Raw genomic sequence first — 16,096 nt, 5'->3', positions numbered from 1 at the left:
AATTGGGTTTATAGATACTTGTTTTCAGAGTTGAAAAAGACAGTCTTGTATAGCCCCAAAAGCAAGGAATTGGGTTACACTTCAGAAGTCAAGTTAACAAAGTACCTTATCAAATACATTATGCCCTTTAGTTCCCCCATTGTTTTGTTTGTTTTGTTTTTATTATTATTATTATTAATAATAATAATAATAATAATGTATGCTTACTGAATAAAATCACTAGCAAGTAACTTGGCACTGGAACAACATGCTTTCTCATCAAAGCATTGGTATGTTGTTTCCTGATGATCCCATCCAGTGGCAAAACTTACTTCAATATTTGGATAATGTGTATACCTAAGATAACTAACAAAGACTTAGTCAAATTAAAATGCTGCAACTTCAGCATAGTCTTCAAGTCATCATATTTATTAAAGAAATTACTAGCCCTCAGATACAGAATATACTCCCCACTGGCTGCAAATTGGAATGGCAGCAATACTTACTGCTGAATTTACCTCCCATGTCCCTAACAACAGTGTTGCACAGATTTTTTTCTAAAATATACTCTTTTAAGAAAAGAAAATCTTTTATAACCATATTTGCTTCATGCCAAATACTATTTCATTACCACTTTGAAGAATTAATTTAAATCAGTCTTTCAATTTTAAGCAACAAACGTTTTTAAGTGTTTTTTTGTTTTGTTTCTTTGTTTGTTTGTTTTGGCTCCATTTTGTGAATCAGACATGAATTCATCTTAGAGGGACAGGCTAAGAAGGCTCTTTCATGAACTTGGTCCTAGCCACCAAATCCTGATGGTGTGCTAGGTACTAGAAAGAAAAGTGAAGAGTCATGCTCTTGGGCTATTAATTTTCTCCCATTTGGTGCCTGCAAGTACAGAGAAAAGGATGACAACACCTGGAAGAACACAGAAGGAAGAAGATCAAAGATACTATAATGGTCAAACCAGGAAACAGAAAAAAAAGGAAGGGAAAAAAAAAAAGGAAAGAAACAAATCATGGATAATGTCAAAACATGAAAAGGATGGGGGTAAAAAAAAAAAAAAGAAACTGAAAAGCAATAGGGAAAAGAAACAGAAAAGCAGGAGGACCTATAATCACTAGTAAAATCTCTCTTTATAAATACAGTTGAAAAAATATGTTGCTAGTATCCACAGAATACAGTGAAAAAGTATGCAATTTATCCTTTGTATTGATGACTTCACATACAGATCTTCTAATGTAGCCATCAGTGTCTCTAATAGTTCAAATCAGAAAAAGATTTCATGAATATTAAAGATTTTTACCCTGTGACGTGTTAATCAGCAATGCTCCAAATGATGGATATATCTGTGATTCTCTTGTGTCACTATTTTTTTTTCTTTATTATTACTCAGAGTAACTATTTAGAAAACATTAGGACTGTAAAAGTAAACCCACAAAATTTACAAAATAAAATTAAAATTGTCTGCAAAAAAAATAATAATGCTCACACAGATAGAGGATGAATAATGACATAGTCTACAATTATACAAACACACATTTCCCATAAGATATCTGCCTCAAGGATTTTATGATGTTCAGCAACTAAAACAGAATTCATGTAGCAAATAAGGATTTTGTGCACAGAAGCCTGTCTTATTTGATGTAGTGCTCTGAGGATGTTTAATGAAAGAGGAAGGGGAATATAAAAAGTGAACGGACAGTTTCATAGCTAGCGCAGTTGAATGTCACTCTGGAGAAATCTGTCCCCACCTCTGCCACAAAAAGTTCTTATGCAACATGAGGTAAGTCACTTAAGCCGAACTTTTCAGTTATTCACTTGTTATGCACTCTTCCATGGCATTGAGCAACCTGATCTAGTGGAAAATATCCCTGCCCTTGGCAGGGGGTTGGAACTAGATGATCTTCAAGGTTCCTTCCAACTCAAACCATTCTGTGAATCTACGATTCTTCAATTCTTTGAGTGTTTGCATTTAAACACCCCACAGAGATCTGTGGAAGCTTTAAGTGTTCCTAACTGAACAGAAGTCAATAGAAACTACTCCAAAATCTTGGGTCCTATCTGTGTAAAGCTGAGCACACAAAATTAGCAAGGATTCTCTGACACACTGTCCTCCCAAGTCCCCACTCATAACACAAAACTAATCACAGAATCATCTAGGTTGGGGAAGAGACCTCCAAGATCACCCAGTCCAACCTCTGACCTAACACTAACAAGTCCTCCACTAAACCATATCACTAAGGGCTACATCTAAACGTCTTTTAAAGACCTCCAGGGATGATGACTCAACCACTTCACTGGGCAGCCCGTTCCAATGCCTAACAACCCTTTCAGTAAAGAAGTTCTTCCAAACATCCAACCTAAATCTCCCCTGGTGCAACTTTAGCCCATTCCCCCTTGTCCTGTCACCAGGCACGTGGGAGAACAGACCAACCCCCACCTCACTACAGCCTCCTTTAAGGTACCTATAGAGCACGATAAGGTCACCCCTGAGCCTCTTTTCTAGGCTGAACAATCCCAGCTCCCTCAGCCGCTCCTCGTAAGACTTGTTCTCCAGACCCCTCACCAGCTTCGTTGCCCTTCTCTGGACTCACTTGAGCACCTCGATGTCCTTCTTGTAGTGAGGGGCCCAAAACTGAACACAGTACTCAAGGTGCGGCCTCACCAGAGCTGAGTACAGGAGGACAATCACTTCTCTAGCCCTGCTGGCCACACTGTTTCTTATGCAAGCCCAGATGCTGTTGGCCTTCTTGGCCACCTGAGCACACTGCTGGCTCATATTCAGCTGACTATCAACCAATACTCCCAGGTCCTTCTCTTCCAGGCAGCTTTCCAACCACTCATCTCCCAGCCTGTAGCGCTGCTTGGGGTTGTTGCACCCCAGGTGCAGGACCCAGCACTTGGCCTTGTTGACCCTCATACAGTTGGCCTCAGCCCATCGGTCCAGCCTATACAGATCCTCCTGCAGAGCCTGCCTGCCCTCGAGCAGTTCGACACATGCACTTAGCTTGGTGTCATTTGCAAACTTACTGAGGGTGCACTCGATCCCCTCATCCACATCATCGATAAAGATATTGAAGAGAACTGGCCCCAGCACTGAGCCCTGGGGGACTCCACTAGTAACCGGCCTCCAACTGGATTTGGCTCCATTCACCACAACTCTTTGGGCCCGGCCATCCAGCCAGTTTTTAACCTAACGAAGCGTACGCCAGTCCAAGCCACGAGCAGCCAGTTTCTTGAGGAGAATGCTGTGGGAAACGGTGTCAAAAGCCTTACTGAAGTCAAGGTAGACCACATCCACAGCCTTTCCCTCATCCACCAAGCATGCCACTTTGTCATAGAAGGAGATCAAGTTAGTCAAGCAGGACCTGCCTTTCATAAACCCATGCTGACTGGGCCTGATCGCCTGGTTGCCCTGCAAGTGCCGCGTGATGACACTCAAGATGATCTGCTCCATGAGCTTCCCTGGCACTGAGGTCAAACTAACAGGCCTATAGTTTCCTGGGTCTACCTTCCAGCCCTTCTTGTAGATGGGAGTCACATTTGCTAGCCGCCAGTCGACTGGGACCTCCCCTGATAGCCAGGACTGCTGATAAATGATAGAAAGCGGCTTGGCCAGCTCTTCCGCCAGTTCTTATGTTGTTCTAAACCCAAATATCAATGAATACGAAGTACTCAAAATGCACCAGTGAAAATGGAACAATAAAAAATTTTAACTCTGCACTTACTAATTAGATATGTACAGCTGGACAGACATCAAACCATATACAGACTGGTAAGAATTTTTAAAAAGAAATATCTTGTCAAAACCATACACCAAACCTATGGAAGAACTAGTTTATAACCAAATGATTAAATGCAATCATAACACAAAAATAAAAAGGCTGAATTAAGTTTGTGCAGTTTATTTAAACTACATTTCCTAAGTTCTAGGTGCTTCATTTCACAATCTTATTTTTTCATGTATATATACTAATGCAGACATCCTTTTTTTTCCCTCCAAATTACCATAGTCGAATCCTGAATGATACTTTTGTCATAATGGCATTACTCACTCTATGATCTGGTTGATATTAGACCTTAAGTACTGAATTTCAACACACGTAAATTTTTAATCCTTTAATTTCTCTATTCTGCCAGTAATTGATAAGGACAGTCATACTTAGAGGAGGTCTTAATTTAATCACCCTGGAAATCAATTAGAAGGTGAAAAACTTCCTTATATTGTTATTATGAAAATTTCCCGATCAAATCCGCAACGCAATCATAATCAATGCACGACTTTTCACACACGTTTAGTCAATACATAATTCAGTAGTTGCTTCTTCACCATTTAAAAACACAGTATGGGAAAGAATTCGTATCTTAAAAGCAGGCATAATTTAAAAGCTTAATATCAGTCAAATGCAATGTCTCAAGTCATCAGATAAAATAATGCTTTACAGAAATAAACTAATAAAGGCCAAACGTGGACCAGAAAGCATTCATTTCACATGAATTATCTCACCAGCCAATATAGTACTAGACCTCTCCTTGCTTCACCCTTGTTGAATACTTCCCATAGGATGCAAGAATAGGAAGAGCAGATAGCATTCTTCCTGTGCCTGTCCACAAACAACTCCTTAAAAATAAATAACCCAATAAACACAAGAGCTTGTTATACTGCATCCCTTCACATCACTCTGAGTATCCTTCGTGTAAGTTAGGGCCATTTTATCTGTATACAGAAGCCTTTCTTAAAATTGCTAAGAAACATTTTCTTCAATCTTATTGCACATTAAAGGATGAAGAAGAAATTGGACAAGATTTATCTATCACTTGGAATTTTAGAACTTTGAAGACAGAGCCACCTCTCTCTTCAAAATAGAATTCCTGCCATCCCATCTTGGACTAGGCAATATTTTCCAAACAGTTGTAGTGTAACTGTACCACTAAAAACACAAAATAAAGAGGATTTATCGTTATTATCTAGACTAAAGTCTTGATCAAGTGTCATTACTGCCTTCTGACCCTACCACAAACAAAACCATAAGACTTCAGAAATAAAATACATCAGAAATTTGATGCTTGTTTAACATTTAAGATACAAGAATATTTATCAAGTCCCCTTTTCAAAAATAATTTAGGTTACAAGTCCAACTATAATAGCATATAAGTATCCCACAAAAATCTTACAAAGTATTGAAACAGTAGTGTGGAAGACCTGCAATTGCACTAGTGAATGAAAAGCACTGGAAATGCCTGTCTCTATTCCCTCAGATATTTGAGATCGAGAAGCTTTTATGTATTTTCTGTAAAAGATGAACATCTACTGTATTGCCATTTTCTATATTCAAGCCAACTTCAAGTTCCTTCTTTGATCTGTACAATTTCAGTCCGTGCTTTAACTATATAGTCCTAGCTAAATGAAATAAGTGTCCATTTAACACATTGTACATGAACCTCTCGCATTCAAAACTTCCAGGAGATGCGTGGCACTTTTTAATAAAATTCCTGCATTTGTGCTGTTCCTACCTTCTAGCTTTCTCTTTATGTTTGTTATTTTCAGGAACATTTATTTTACCAAATCTTTCTCTCAACAAGTTCCTCCATCTTGCACCATTTCTTAGGGGCACACTGCACAGAGGACACAAAAGGGATCCCAGAAGATGTTATGCCTGAAGCAAAACACAGCACTTCCATAATTGTTTGTTTATTTTCAGATACATACATGAAGACACCCACTATCTGTGCTGCACATAGAGGAGGCAGAAAGAATGAAAAGTCTCCTTGAACTCTCTCCTCCCCTTCTTTGCCCTTGTAAACACAGAATATAATCCCACCTTTGACTTCTTCTGCAAAGTGAACCAATGTGTAAGAACTCCATTCTTACTGAACAAAGGGCAGACTAGATGATAAAACAACAACAACAACAACAATTCCACAGTAACTATCATTAAATTCAATGAGTATTCTTTGTGCAGACACCTATACAGAGTTCCTACATCAAATAGTATTGGTATTTTGTTTGGAGATGAGCAAGAAAAAGAAACACCAAATATACAGATATGCTTCATTTGTGGAAATTTATCTTGTATAACATAGCTTGGTATATAAATGGTAACACTCACAGATTAGCTTATAAAAAAAATACAAACTTGGTAACTATTCTTATTACTATTGACTGAACATGTGCTTCGAAATAACTGATAAAAAACTTTTCTTATGCTAATTCTTAGATTTGTCACCTGCAGAGAGAAGGACCACTACATCTCAAAATAGAGAATCATGTTTGCACACAATGAACAGAAACGCAACTAGAGTTGTGACAAAAGGGGAAGAACTGCTGTTTTATGGAGTATAGGTCATATGACATGTTTAGGATAATCGAAAAAGACCCAATTCTGTAACTGATTTTGTACAAAGAGCAGAAACAATGATCTAGTCTGGCAAAGTGTTTTTTTCCTCGGGAAGCTCAATATGAGCAGAAAATTCTGCTTTTACAACTTCTATAGTTGGGACTACTACATGCCCTTAAAGTTCATGCACACAAGCAGAAGAATCTGTTTTTAACCACACAGTGCAGAATGTCACACAACACCTGCAAAAACATGCTTTAGCACTAAAGCCTAAAAGATGCAAAAAAAATAAAAATAAAAATAAATGCAATTGTATGTCAAAGCTTGTGCTGCATAGCTGATCTGTTAAACTGCAAAAGGTAAATATGAGAAATCATACAAATCATACAAAAGGGGAGATTTTTTTTTCTTTAGTGGCTATAATAAGTCTTTCTTACAATAAAAAGATGGAAAAAGCAGATACTTGATACTGATAGAAAGTATGTCCATGCCTAACAAAACCAGTTCATCTTAGTGAAAATATTACACCTGTAACACTGGCAAGGTCAGCATCAGCTTGGCTTATTTGCTGCCTAAGTCCCTGTTGTGCACGTTAGAAGATGTTTTAAGATGTTTTGTTCATAAAGCAGCACAGTTCCTTTGTTGTGCTGGGTCACTCCCTTTTTCTCCAGATGCAGCTCTTCTTTCTCCCTATCTTTAGGCTTCTTGGGATGCAGAAGGAAGGAAGAAAGGAATGTTTTTCAAGATGAAACTGTGAATTCACATGAAGTTCTAGAACTAAATCCTAGATAAAATGTCTTTGCAAACAGTTCTCAGGCAGAAAAAAAAAAAAAAAAAAAAAAAAGACGGCTCCCCTTCTTGCTGAAGCCAGCCACTTCACAGTTATATAGAAGACCTTTATCTTACTTTCTCTCGCTGAAGATGAAGACATGAGTTCAAACTGTCCTTTTGTGAAGACAAGAGGAGAAAATGTAAGAATGTGGCATAAAAATTAAAAGAAGGTCTAAGGAGAAGACCTGGGGCAGCAACCTAGACAAAAAGAAAGCAGTAGAATTCTTGTTCCAAGAGCTCTTTAGTGCATGATTTAATAAAACAGTCTAAAAAATGAGAGGCATTATCAAAAGTTCCTTGAGATATAAAGAGTGTTCCCCAAACCAGCTAACACAGTGTTCTCTATACTTTCTATCTCAGTATTTGAGAGCTTGGTATAATAATTTCTTTTGTAATAGTGTTCCCCTCAGAAAATCTTGTTTACTTCTTCAGTTCAATATAATGAAATAAAAAAGGATGTTTTTTAAAAGGCTCACTATGTAAGGAAGAAATGCCAGCAGAGAAACAAAGAATACACAAAGCCAAACTAAGCAAAAGGTCAATTTCTCTCTTTCTTTTCTAGTTCTCTTCGTTTTTTTTTTTAGGGTAAGACTGAATCAAACAAATTTAATAGCATTTTCTGCAAAGTTGTGCCGACAGATTTGGGAAACCACAGGCTGTGGTCAGCTTAATCTTTGTCCCCAGGAACACCATGTAGCAAATCTTCATGGAGGTCATATTCAGGCACACAAAGGACATGGATAACTGGGAAAAGCCAACAATTTACAGGACAAATTGTGCCTGACCAGCCTGATTGCCTTCTGTGATGAAAGGACTGGCTCAGTAGCCAAAGGGGAGAGCACACCTTGGTTTTAGCAAGGTTTTCAACATGGTTTCTCACAGTATCCTTCCATCAGGCCGGAGAAATAGATGGATTATAGGTAGACTATAAATATGGGTAAAAAAAGCAGGCTGAACAGCAGGACTCAAAGGCCTGTGACAAGTAGCACAAAGTCCAAAGGGCAGCATTTCTGAGAGAGCGACCCTGAGACCAGTTCTGTTTAACAGCTTTATTTGTTAAAAAGGAAGCCAGGGGAATTGGAAGGACTGTACTCTCAAAAAAGTTTGCACATGACAAAAAATTGAGGGCTACAGTTGACGTGATGCAAATAAGAGGAATCCTGACAGGCTGGAGAAATGGCTGGTAGGAATTGTGAAATTGAACATCATTCACAGCTTCACTGGGTTAATCCGAGTTTGTAATGTGATATGTGTTGGAAAAACATTCTTAGAGGTCACAAAATCAGCCCACTTACTCCAAAGTAGAATTTTACCTACGTTATTCCTGGGAGATGCTCATCCAACTGTTCTTTAAAATCTCCCATACCAGAGCTTTCTTTTTTTTTTTTTTTTCTCACAACAATCTATTCCTTTACCCCACTAGCCCAAGTCTTTTAGAAAAAAAAAAAAAGTTTTGAGAAAACAATACTCTCTTGCTATATTTTAAGTGCCTTATGAGTACATTGCTCCTTTATTCACAGTAGACAGGGAGAAAAGTTCATTCTCTTCTTTTAACTACATATTTTTATATCCTTTAAGACCACTATTATGTCTCCTTTTAGTCTTTATTTTTCTAAACCTTAATTTATTTAGCCTTTCCTCTTATATTGTTCTTAGACATGCAATCATGTTCATTTTCTAGGTCTTCAGTCATATTGCGTTCCATAAGCTGCTTTTGAGATGCTGGAAAAGGCCTGCTTATTTAGCTCCATATGCTAATGAAAATATCTGGGTCTTCCACTAACTATGAAGTGTTTGCTCAGGATTATATGGAGTGGAATTCATTTTACATTACTGGAGAGTTCACTGATGAAGAGCTACGTGGAGACCAAACACTGAATGACCACAGCCATTCTCAACACTTTTGCTCAGATCAAATGTAAATGATGCTTGTGCAATGTTCCATGGCAATGAGTATTAAGAAACACTGCTTCTGGAAAGATTCTCCACTCTGAGGAATGTTTGTGTATCTGACTCACAAACTGGCAGTAAAAACACTAGCACAGGTGTATTTAAAAAAAATACACATTTTTAAGGCGACTTCAAGACACTAAAAATGTCATTGTAAAAGGCTCTACTTGTAATGCTGAATATATGAACATCTTACCTCAAACAGTTATTCCCTAATCATTACAGAGCTGAATTTGCATCACATAGAGGTTGGCAAAGAATTCATATCGCAGGCAAGACAATCTTGTTTTTAAATATAGCATCCTAGTTCAGAGAACTTGGATTCAAAGCAAGGCCCAACACAAAGGTTCTTCAGAGTGGACTGCATTTTGATTAATATTATGTGAATAACTTCCTTTCTGTTGAAGTAGCATACAAGAGCAATAATGTTAAAATAATGCTAGCTGATTCAACTGTTTTTAAAAAGCACAATGAATCTTTCACCCACCAAGAAAAAAAAAATATATTTTATCACTAAATAAATGATGCACATAGACATACAACTATAACTCCTGAAATCAAGCTGATTATACTTCAAGCAATGCATGACGTATGCTTGGAGGATTTGTTTTTTTCCACTTCTTAGAAAGAATATGCAATATTATTTACAAAACCCACTACAATGCCACAAAATTGTCAATTTATGTTCAACGTTATATTTGAAATGTAGCCTGATTTTGAGAGGTCAGGATGAACATAGCCTTCCACACATCCATCTTTCTACTCTGTGATTTCTGTAGACAGTATCATCCACAGCTTGTAGCTGCACATCACAACTTAAATACAAAATTGGTTGTTCAGTTATTGATTGCTACTGAGCAGAAGTTACATGTGATTTTTGAGCCAAATCAGAGTCCAACTGGGAGGATACTGTATTCCCTCTTTCATCAAATTATACAGGTGCACATGGGATATGATGAGTATTTAGTGGACAGTATCGTGAGCACAGAGATATGGGCACAAGTACTGGCATATTTCTCACTAATAAATAATTTCCAATTGTTCACAGGCTTGTACCTGAAACCAAAGGATCTTATTTAACTTCCCATATTCTCTTGTTCAGTCTTGTCCATTTCCTGCAGATGACACTAAGCCCTACCTATGAGATCTTAAACTGCATTCCTCTACTGAAATTCCTAAGCTTTTTCCTTCAGAAGGAAATTTAAACACTCACAAGGCTGAAACCAAGTACAATTTGTAAATCCTCCTTGTTCCAAAAGGAAAAAACAGAACGAATAGGCTTTTTAAAAGGAAATAATTCCAAAATGCAGAAGGTGCTTCTTTCTTTTGTAGCAACTGATTCACTCTTTATAGAGTGATGAGACTTCACATACAAACCACAAATGCATTGAGTTTGTCTTCAAGGAGACCAACTACTTCTGTAACATGGATTCCAAGGAGCTTTCTAGTCATGTGTCCAACTGTTAGCAATTTCCATCCTTTCTAACTAAAACGGGCCCTATTCCATCAGTTCTACCACAGACTTTCTCCCTTGCACAGGTTCAATCAGAGGAAACATTCAAAAAGAGCTACATGCAATCCATGGTTGTACTTTAGACAACTAAGTTGTAGTCCTGAAATTCCTAGCTCAGATGTTGTTTGAACCCAGAATATCTGGGACACATTTGCAACATTAAGTTGAGTTGCTTTTTGGGCGCAGAAGTTACATGGCTTTAAAACAACTAAGCAGTCTGTCATCTACTTGCTCAATAAATTCTGGAAACTAAATGTTCTTCCTTTTAATCTGTATTTTGGAGCTTAATCTAGTATACTTGCTAAAGTATACTAGTATACTGGTATACTACTGCAGCTTTTTTGACAGGATTATCTACAAAATTTGAAAAAACAGTGGCACTGTTTCTGTAAGAATGCAAAGTATATGCCAATGTATTCAATAGGGTGCACATGTGTTTTCTCAAGGAGCCATGTTTTCAAAGAAAAATGCAATCCTCCTGCTTTCCATTAAACAAAAAGGTGAAGTTGCATACTCTTTAGGAGATATTTATGTGTTATGAAATCTGAACGAGACGGTAGTGCCTCAAATTAGAACCAATGATCCTAAGCAGGACTCATTTACACAGGTCATCTTTCATACACTTTTTTTTTTCTTTAATCCATTCACGCACCTCAAGTCCTGACCCTCAACCAAAGACCAAAAGGTAATTGAGAGGAAGAACTCTTTTCATAAATATACCCATTGGCTAGTTGCTGATATTCACACAGAGACATATGTACTTCAGCAGTTCTGCATACTGCTTTCCATGGATTGTGTTTGACAATCTCAGTGGATCTTACTGTGAGCCTTGGTACACCTCCACTTGAAAGCTGATGAAGACCCTAACTGTGCTGCACAGAAAACTATTCTACAACTCATCCAGTTGTTAGCAATGAAAGCTAGGTTAACAAAACACCATGCTCATTACCTTCACCCTCAGGGTTTTCTGGACTTATACATTAGACTCAGTCATTAAAGGAGTAATACAAGCGTAAGTTGAATTTAAATGATAATCAAAAAATCTACTTTTTACAATTCTTTCAGATACCTTTCTACACCATCTATAAAACATACAGTGCTTCCCTTTCCCGTTAGAGAATCAGTGAGACAAACAGAACAATGCTCCTGCAGCATTTAGACAGCTGCATCATACCAGCTGTAGTGTTAAAGCAAGCCACAAAAAATAACAAAGTTGTAAAACCTTCTAGCCATTTCTAAAGGGCTTTTTAAGTATAAAGTCTGGCATTAAGTAGATTGTGAACTTTGTAGTGTGTAAATGGACTTCATTTAGGGTGGTGATCGGCAGCACTGAGTCCAGCTGGAGACCTGTGACTAGCGGTGTTCCCCAGGCGTCGGTGCTGGGTCCGGTCTTGTTCAACATCTTCATCGATGACCTTGATGAAGGAACAGTGTCTGCCCTCAGCAAGTACGCCGATGACACAAAGCTGGGAGGAGTGGCTGACACGCCAGAAGGCTGTGCTGCCATTCAGCGAGACCTGGACAGGCTGGAGAGATGGGCAGGAAGAAACCAAATGAGGTTTAATAAGAGCAAGTGTAGAGTCCTGCACCTGGGAAGGAACAACCCGATGTATCAGTACAGGCTGGGGGACGACCTGCTGGAGAGGAGCTCTGAGGAGAAGGACCTGGGGGTCCTGGTGAACGACAGGGTGACCATGAGCCAGCAACGTGCCCTGGTGGCCAAGAGGGCCAATGGGATCCTGGCGTGCATTAAAAGGAGTGTGTCCAGCAGGTCAAGGGAGGTGATCCTCCCCCTCTACTCTGCCCTGGTCAGGCCACACCTGGAGTAGTGTGTCCAGTTCTGGGCTCCCCGGTACAAAAAAGACTGGGATCTCCTGGAAAGAGTCCAGCGGAGGTCCACAAAGATGATATGGGGCCTGGAGCATCTTCCCTATGAAGAAAGTCTGAGACACCTGGGTCTGTTCAGCCTAGAGAAAAGAAGACTGAGAGAGGATCTCATCAATGTATATAAATACCTGAAGTGTGGCAGACAGAGGGATTTGGCCAACCTCTTTTCAGTGGTTTGTGGGGACAGGAAAAGGGGTAATGGCCAAAAGATGGAGCGCAGGAAGTTCCACACCAACATGAGAAATAACTTCTTCACGGTGAGTGTGATGGAGCACTGGAACAGGCTGTCCAGGGAGGTTATGGAGTCTCCTTCTCTGGAGATATTCAAGGCCCATCTGGACGCCTACCTGGGCAGCCTGCTCCAAGGGACCTGCTTTGGCAGGGGGGTTGGACCCGATGATCTTTTGAGGTCCCTTCCAACCACTACAATTCCGTGATTCTGTGATTCTGTGATTCCCCCTTCTGAAAATGGAACCTAAAGGAATAACCCAAATAATTGAGTTCCTCCAGCAAGGTGTTTTGAAAGTGTAATCCTTTCACTTTAGCCAGCTTCTAAATGCTGAGAGTGAAGTCAGGTTTCCCTTTTTTGTGTTATTATATTGAATTTAAACAAAAGGTTCGGATTTCAGAATTGGTGAAATTCTTCAGATAAAGCATGCATGTTAGCCATGTTGCTTCCAGCAAATTTACATTGGGGGGGGGGGGGTAAAAAAGCATCTACAATTTCCTCTTTTACAAAGAGAAATAGTGTGTGTTAATACAGAAATATGGTATTCTCACAGACACAGACAATTAATGTATTTTTTTTTTCCCGTTTTGGCCTTCTTGTAATTGTCTTATACATGATCTGGCAGACAAAAAATACAAGGCACTCTATTAATCACTGATGATTAAATAACTTTGGCTGAAAGGAAATCAGGCCCCATGTTTAGGGCACAAACTAAAGCTTTTGGAAACCTTGATTTAAATCTCTTTTCTACTATTGACTTCCTGCAGGACCCGAGTGGTCCACTTGGGCCCATATTCAGAGAGGCAATCAAGTTTCAATTAAAAGCAATGGATTGTAGTTCCCAACTATGCACTGGGATCTGGGCCTTGCTCTGCACACTTCAGGTCCTCATCTATAAAATCAGAATGATAGCACTTTGCTGTCTCATGGGGAAGATACAAAGATAACACCTGAATACCCCAGTCTTCAGAGTGATGGGGGACAGATTAGCTCCTTAGCTAAAATAAGAACAATAACAGTTCCTTTGGTGGCATTTTGCTAGATCAATGAGTGCTGCTGTCTCTAAGAACTTCAAGTGATACAAATAAGTGTTAAAGTCTGCGTCTTCAGTGAAATGACATTACAGATGGCTAAAATTTCTTTACAGTTTGAAGAACAATGAAGTTGCGTATGGATGGTCCTGGCAAAAGCAAAACTTTTCTTTACCTGACTTCCTCTCATGTAATGTATACTCACAGCACATCTTCCAGTGCAGCTGGAGGCTTTGTTACAGACAGAAAGATGCTGCTTAGCATAGCCAGTGTTTACTGCCTAACTTTTTTTTTTTTTTTTTAATACGAATTTGGAGTAATTCCCAGATAATACATCTGCACCTATTACTTGCACCTTGGAGTGTAAGACCAGCTGGGAAGGTACTGAGGACAACCGCATTTATCAGCAATGAATAAACTGATCTATCTTTTTCTGGATTAGCAGTGGGTGATCACACACGGACCAAGAAGTATCTATCTGCTGACTGACATATACAAGCTGGCACTCTTTTGTGTCAAAAATGTACACAGCTGCATGCACACTAAAGCCATTCCATCTATAAAGTACAATTGCCAACTGCCTGTCCTCAGAGATGGGTAAAGAGAGAGGGCCTCAAAAACTAAACAAGTGCAAAGAACAATTTTCATTCCTGTAAGCATCTTTTATTCCAAACCCTTCTGTTGTTTTTCTTTGGTTGGTTTGTTTGTTTTTTACAGTTTTCCTTCCATGTTTTGGAAGGACTAGTGACTACTTAGAAAAAGAGATTTTCATTTCTCATAAACTTTGAGATGTCAAGCATATAAATTACACATTTTGAGGTACCAAACACACTGATTTAACTTGATTGTCAGTCATTACCAGCAGATGTCTGGACAAATTGCCTAGCTTGTTTCGGTTCTAGCTCATCTCCAGATACTCTGTCCAATAGCTGATCTAATAGAAAGATCACAATCCAAAGAGATAATAAATCGTATTTATTCATACAGTATTATCAGCCATCATGCACCAATATGAAGGGAGCTTTATTCTAACATCTTCTTTGAACTCATCTGTCCAAACTCTCTCAAATCACCATCTCAAGAATCCTTGTTTGCAGTCTCTGTTTGTACAATATAACAGAACGCCAGACTGAATCATGCTCAAGTAGTTTGTGTTTGGGCTTTTTTGATCACAAATAGACAGGCATGTTAACAATCCAAATAGTGCATCACCCTCTTCCCCAGCACTCCCAGAGTTCTGATGAGAAGCAGGAAATTTTGTGATACCCATATTGGAGTGATGGGGCTGACTGGAGCTCCACTGAGAAAAATTGCAGCTTAGTTGATCCTTAGATCATCACAAATGATAACAGGAAGAAAAAAAAAAAAAAGTAAAGGTTGCATACTTTGATGTAAGGAAAGCTATTGGGTGATTTGGCTGAGGAAGGAAGCCCAGCAGTTGTTTCTACAGATTCCTGCACAGACACAGGTTTTGCAAGTCAACACAGTGTAAATATTTAACTAACACATTATCACTTGTTATTATTGCTTCACTACAAATCAAGTAAGCACCTAGCAAGAAAAAAAAAAAGTGATCAATTTTTTTTTTTTTAACATCACATTCAATGGGTCATCATAGAGAGATAGAGAAGGTGATTTGTGTTTTATATAAAAACTGAATTCTCACACACAAACAGACACACATGCAAGCAGCAAGATGTGTGCTCAAATATTCTTGCTGTGGTGCCCCAGAAGACAAGACACATCAGCTACTGAGTCCTCTTCAAACCTTTGGACTTCTATCAGGTGTCAACAACACTGCATGTTTTTTGCAGCTTCAACCCTTAACAAAAAAGGCTTTCAGTACGACGTTAAGTTGCATTACAGTGTAGTGTGTCCTTTGCACCATCAGCATGCCATCTAACACTTGCTGTCACTCGTACATAGATTCCTTTTAGATTTTCCATTGCTGCTGTAAGTCTCATGAGTTGATGTATATATATACACATATATATATATTCTACACACTTTTTTTTTTTATCTTCAGCTGATTTCTTCTTGTACAGCTCTTCTTTCTTCTTGTAAAGCTCTTCATGAGCTTTAAAAGCTCATGTTCTATTCACACCAATGTAATATTTCACTGACAGACCTCTGTAACATCTCAAACATGCAATTAGGTTCACCTAGATATTTTCCCAAAACCTATATTATCTATATCTTTGCTTTATCCTCAACATTAAGACATCAGCAAAATCTGAGAATCACAGAATATAGGTATGCTTAGATCTGAAAAACTCCCAGCTCCAAACTAATGTATAATCAAAAAGAGAGGTGATAATACCCAGCATATTTCTGT

At 38.7% G+C, this 16,096-nt stretch overlaps 1 protein-coding gene across 4 annotated transcripts in view; it reads right to left on the bottom strand.

Moving 5' to 3' along the window:
* Nucleotides 1-16,096, bottom strand: part of USH2A (usherin) — a 416,419-nt gene that overhangs the window by 276,002 nt on the left and 124,321 nt on the right. Inside the window, exon 22 of one of the 4 annotated variants that reach the window (XM_083828191.1) lies at nt 11,952-12,140. The exons of the other annotated variants lie outside the window; for them this stretch is intronic. Coding sequence (XP_083684317.1) covers nt 12,055-12,140 — 86 coding nt within the window. The 3' untranslated portion in view covers nt 11,952-12,054. Of the gene's footprint in view, nt 1-11,951; nt 12,141-16,096 lie in introns of those variants that run through there. 4 annotated transcript variants of the gene reach the window in all.

The sequence above is a fragment of the Anser anser genome (assembly GCF_964211835.1).
Source record: "Anser anser genome assembly, chromosome: 3".
NCBI lineage: Eukaryota > Metazoa > Chordata > Aves > Anseriformes > Anatidae > Anser > Anser anser.
Note: the sequence above shows the minus strand (reverse complement) of the source record. Positions and strands in the feature narration are given on the sequence as shown.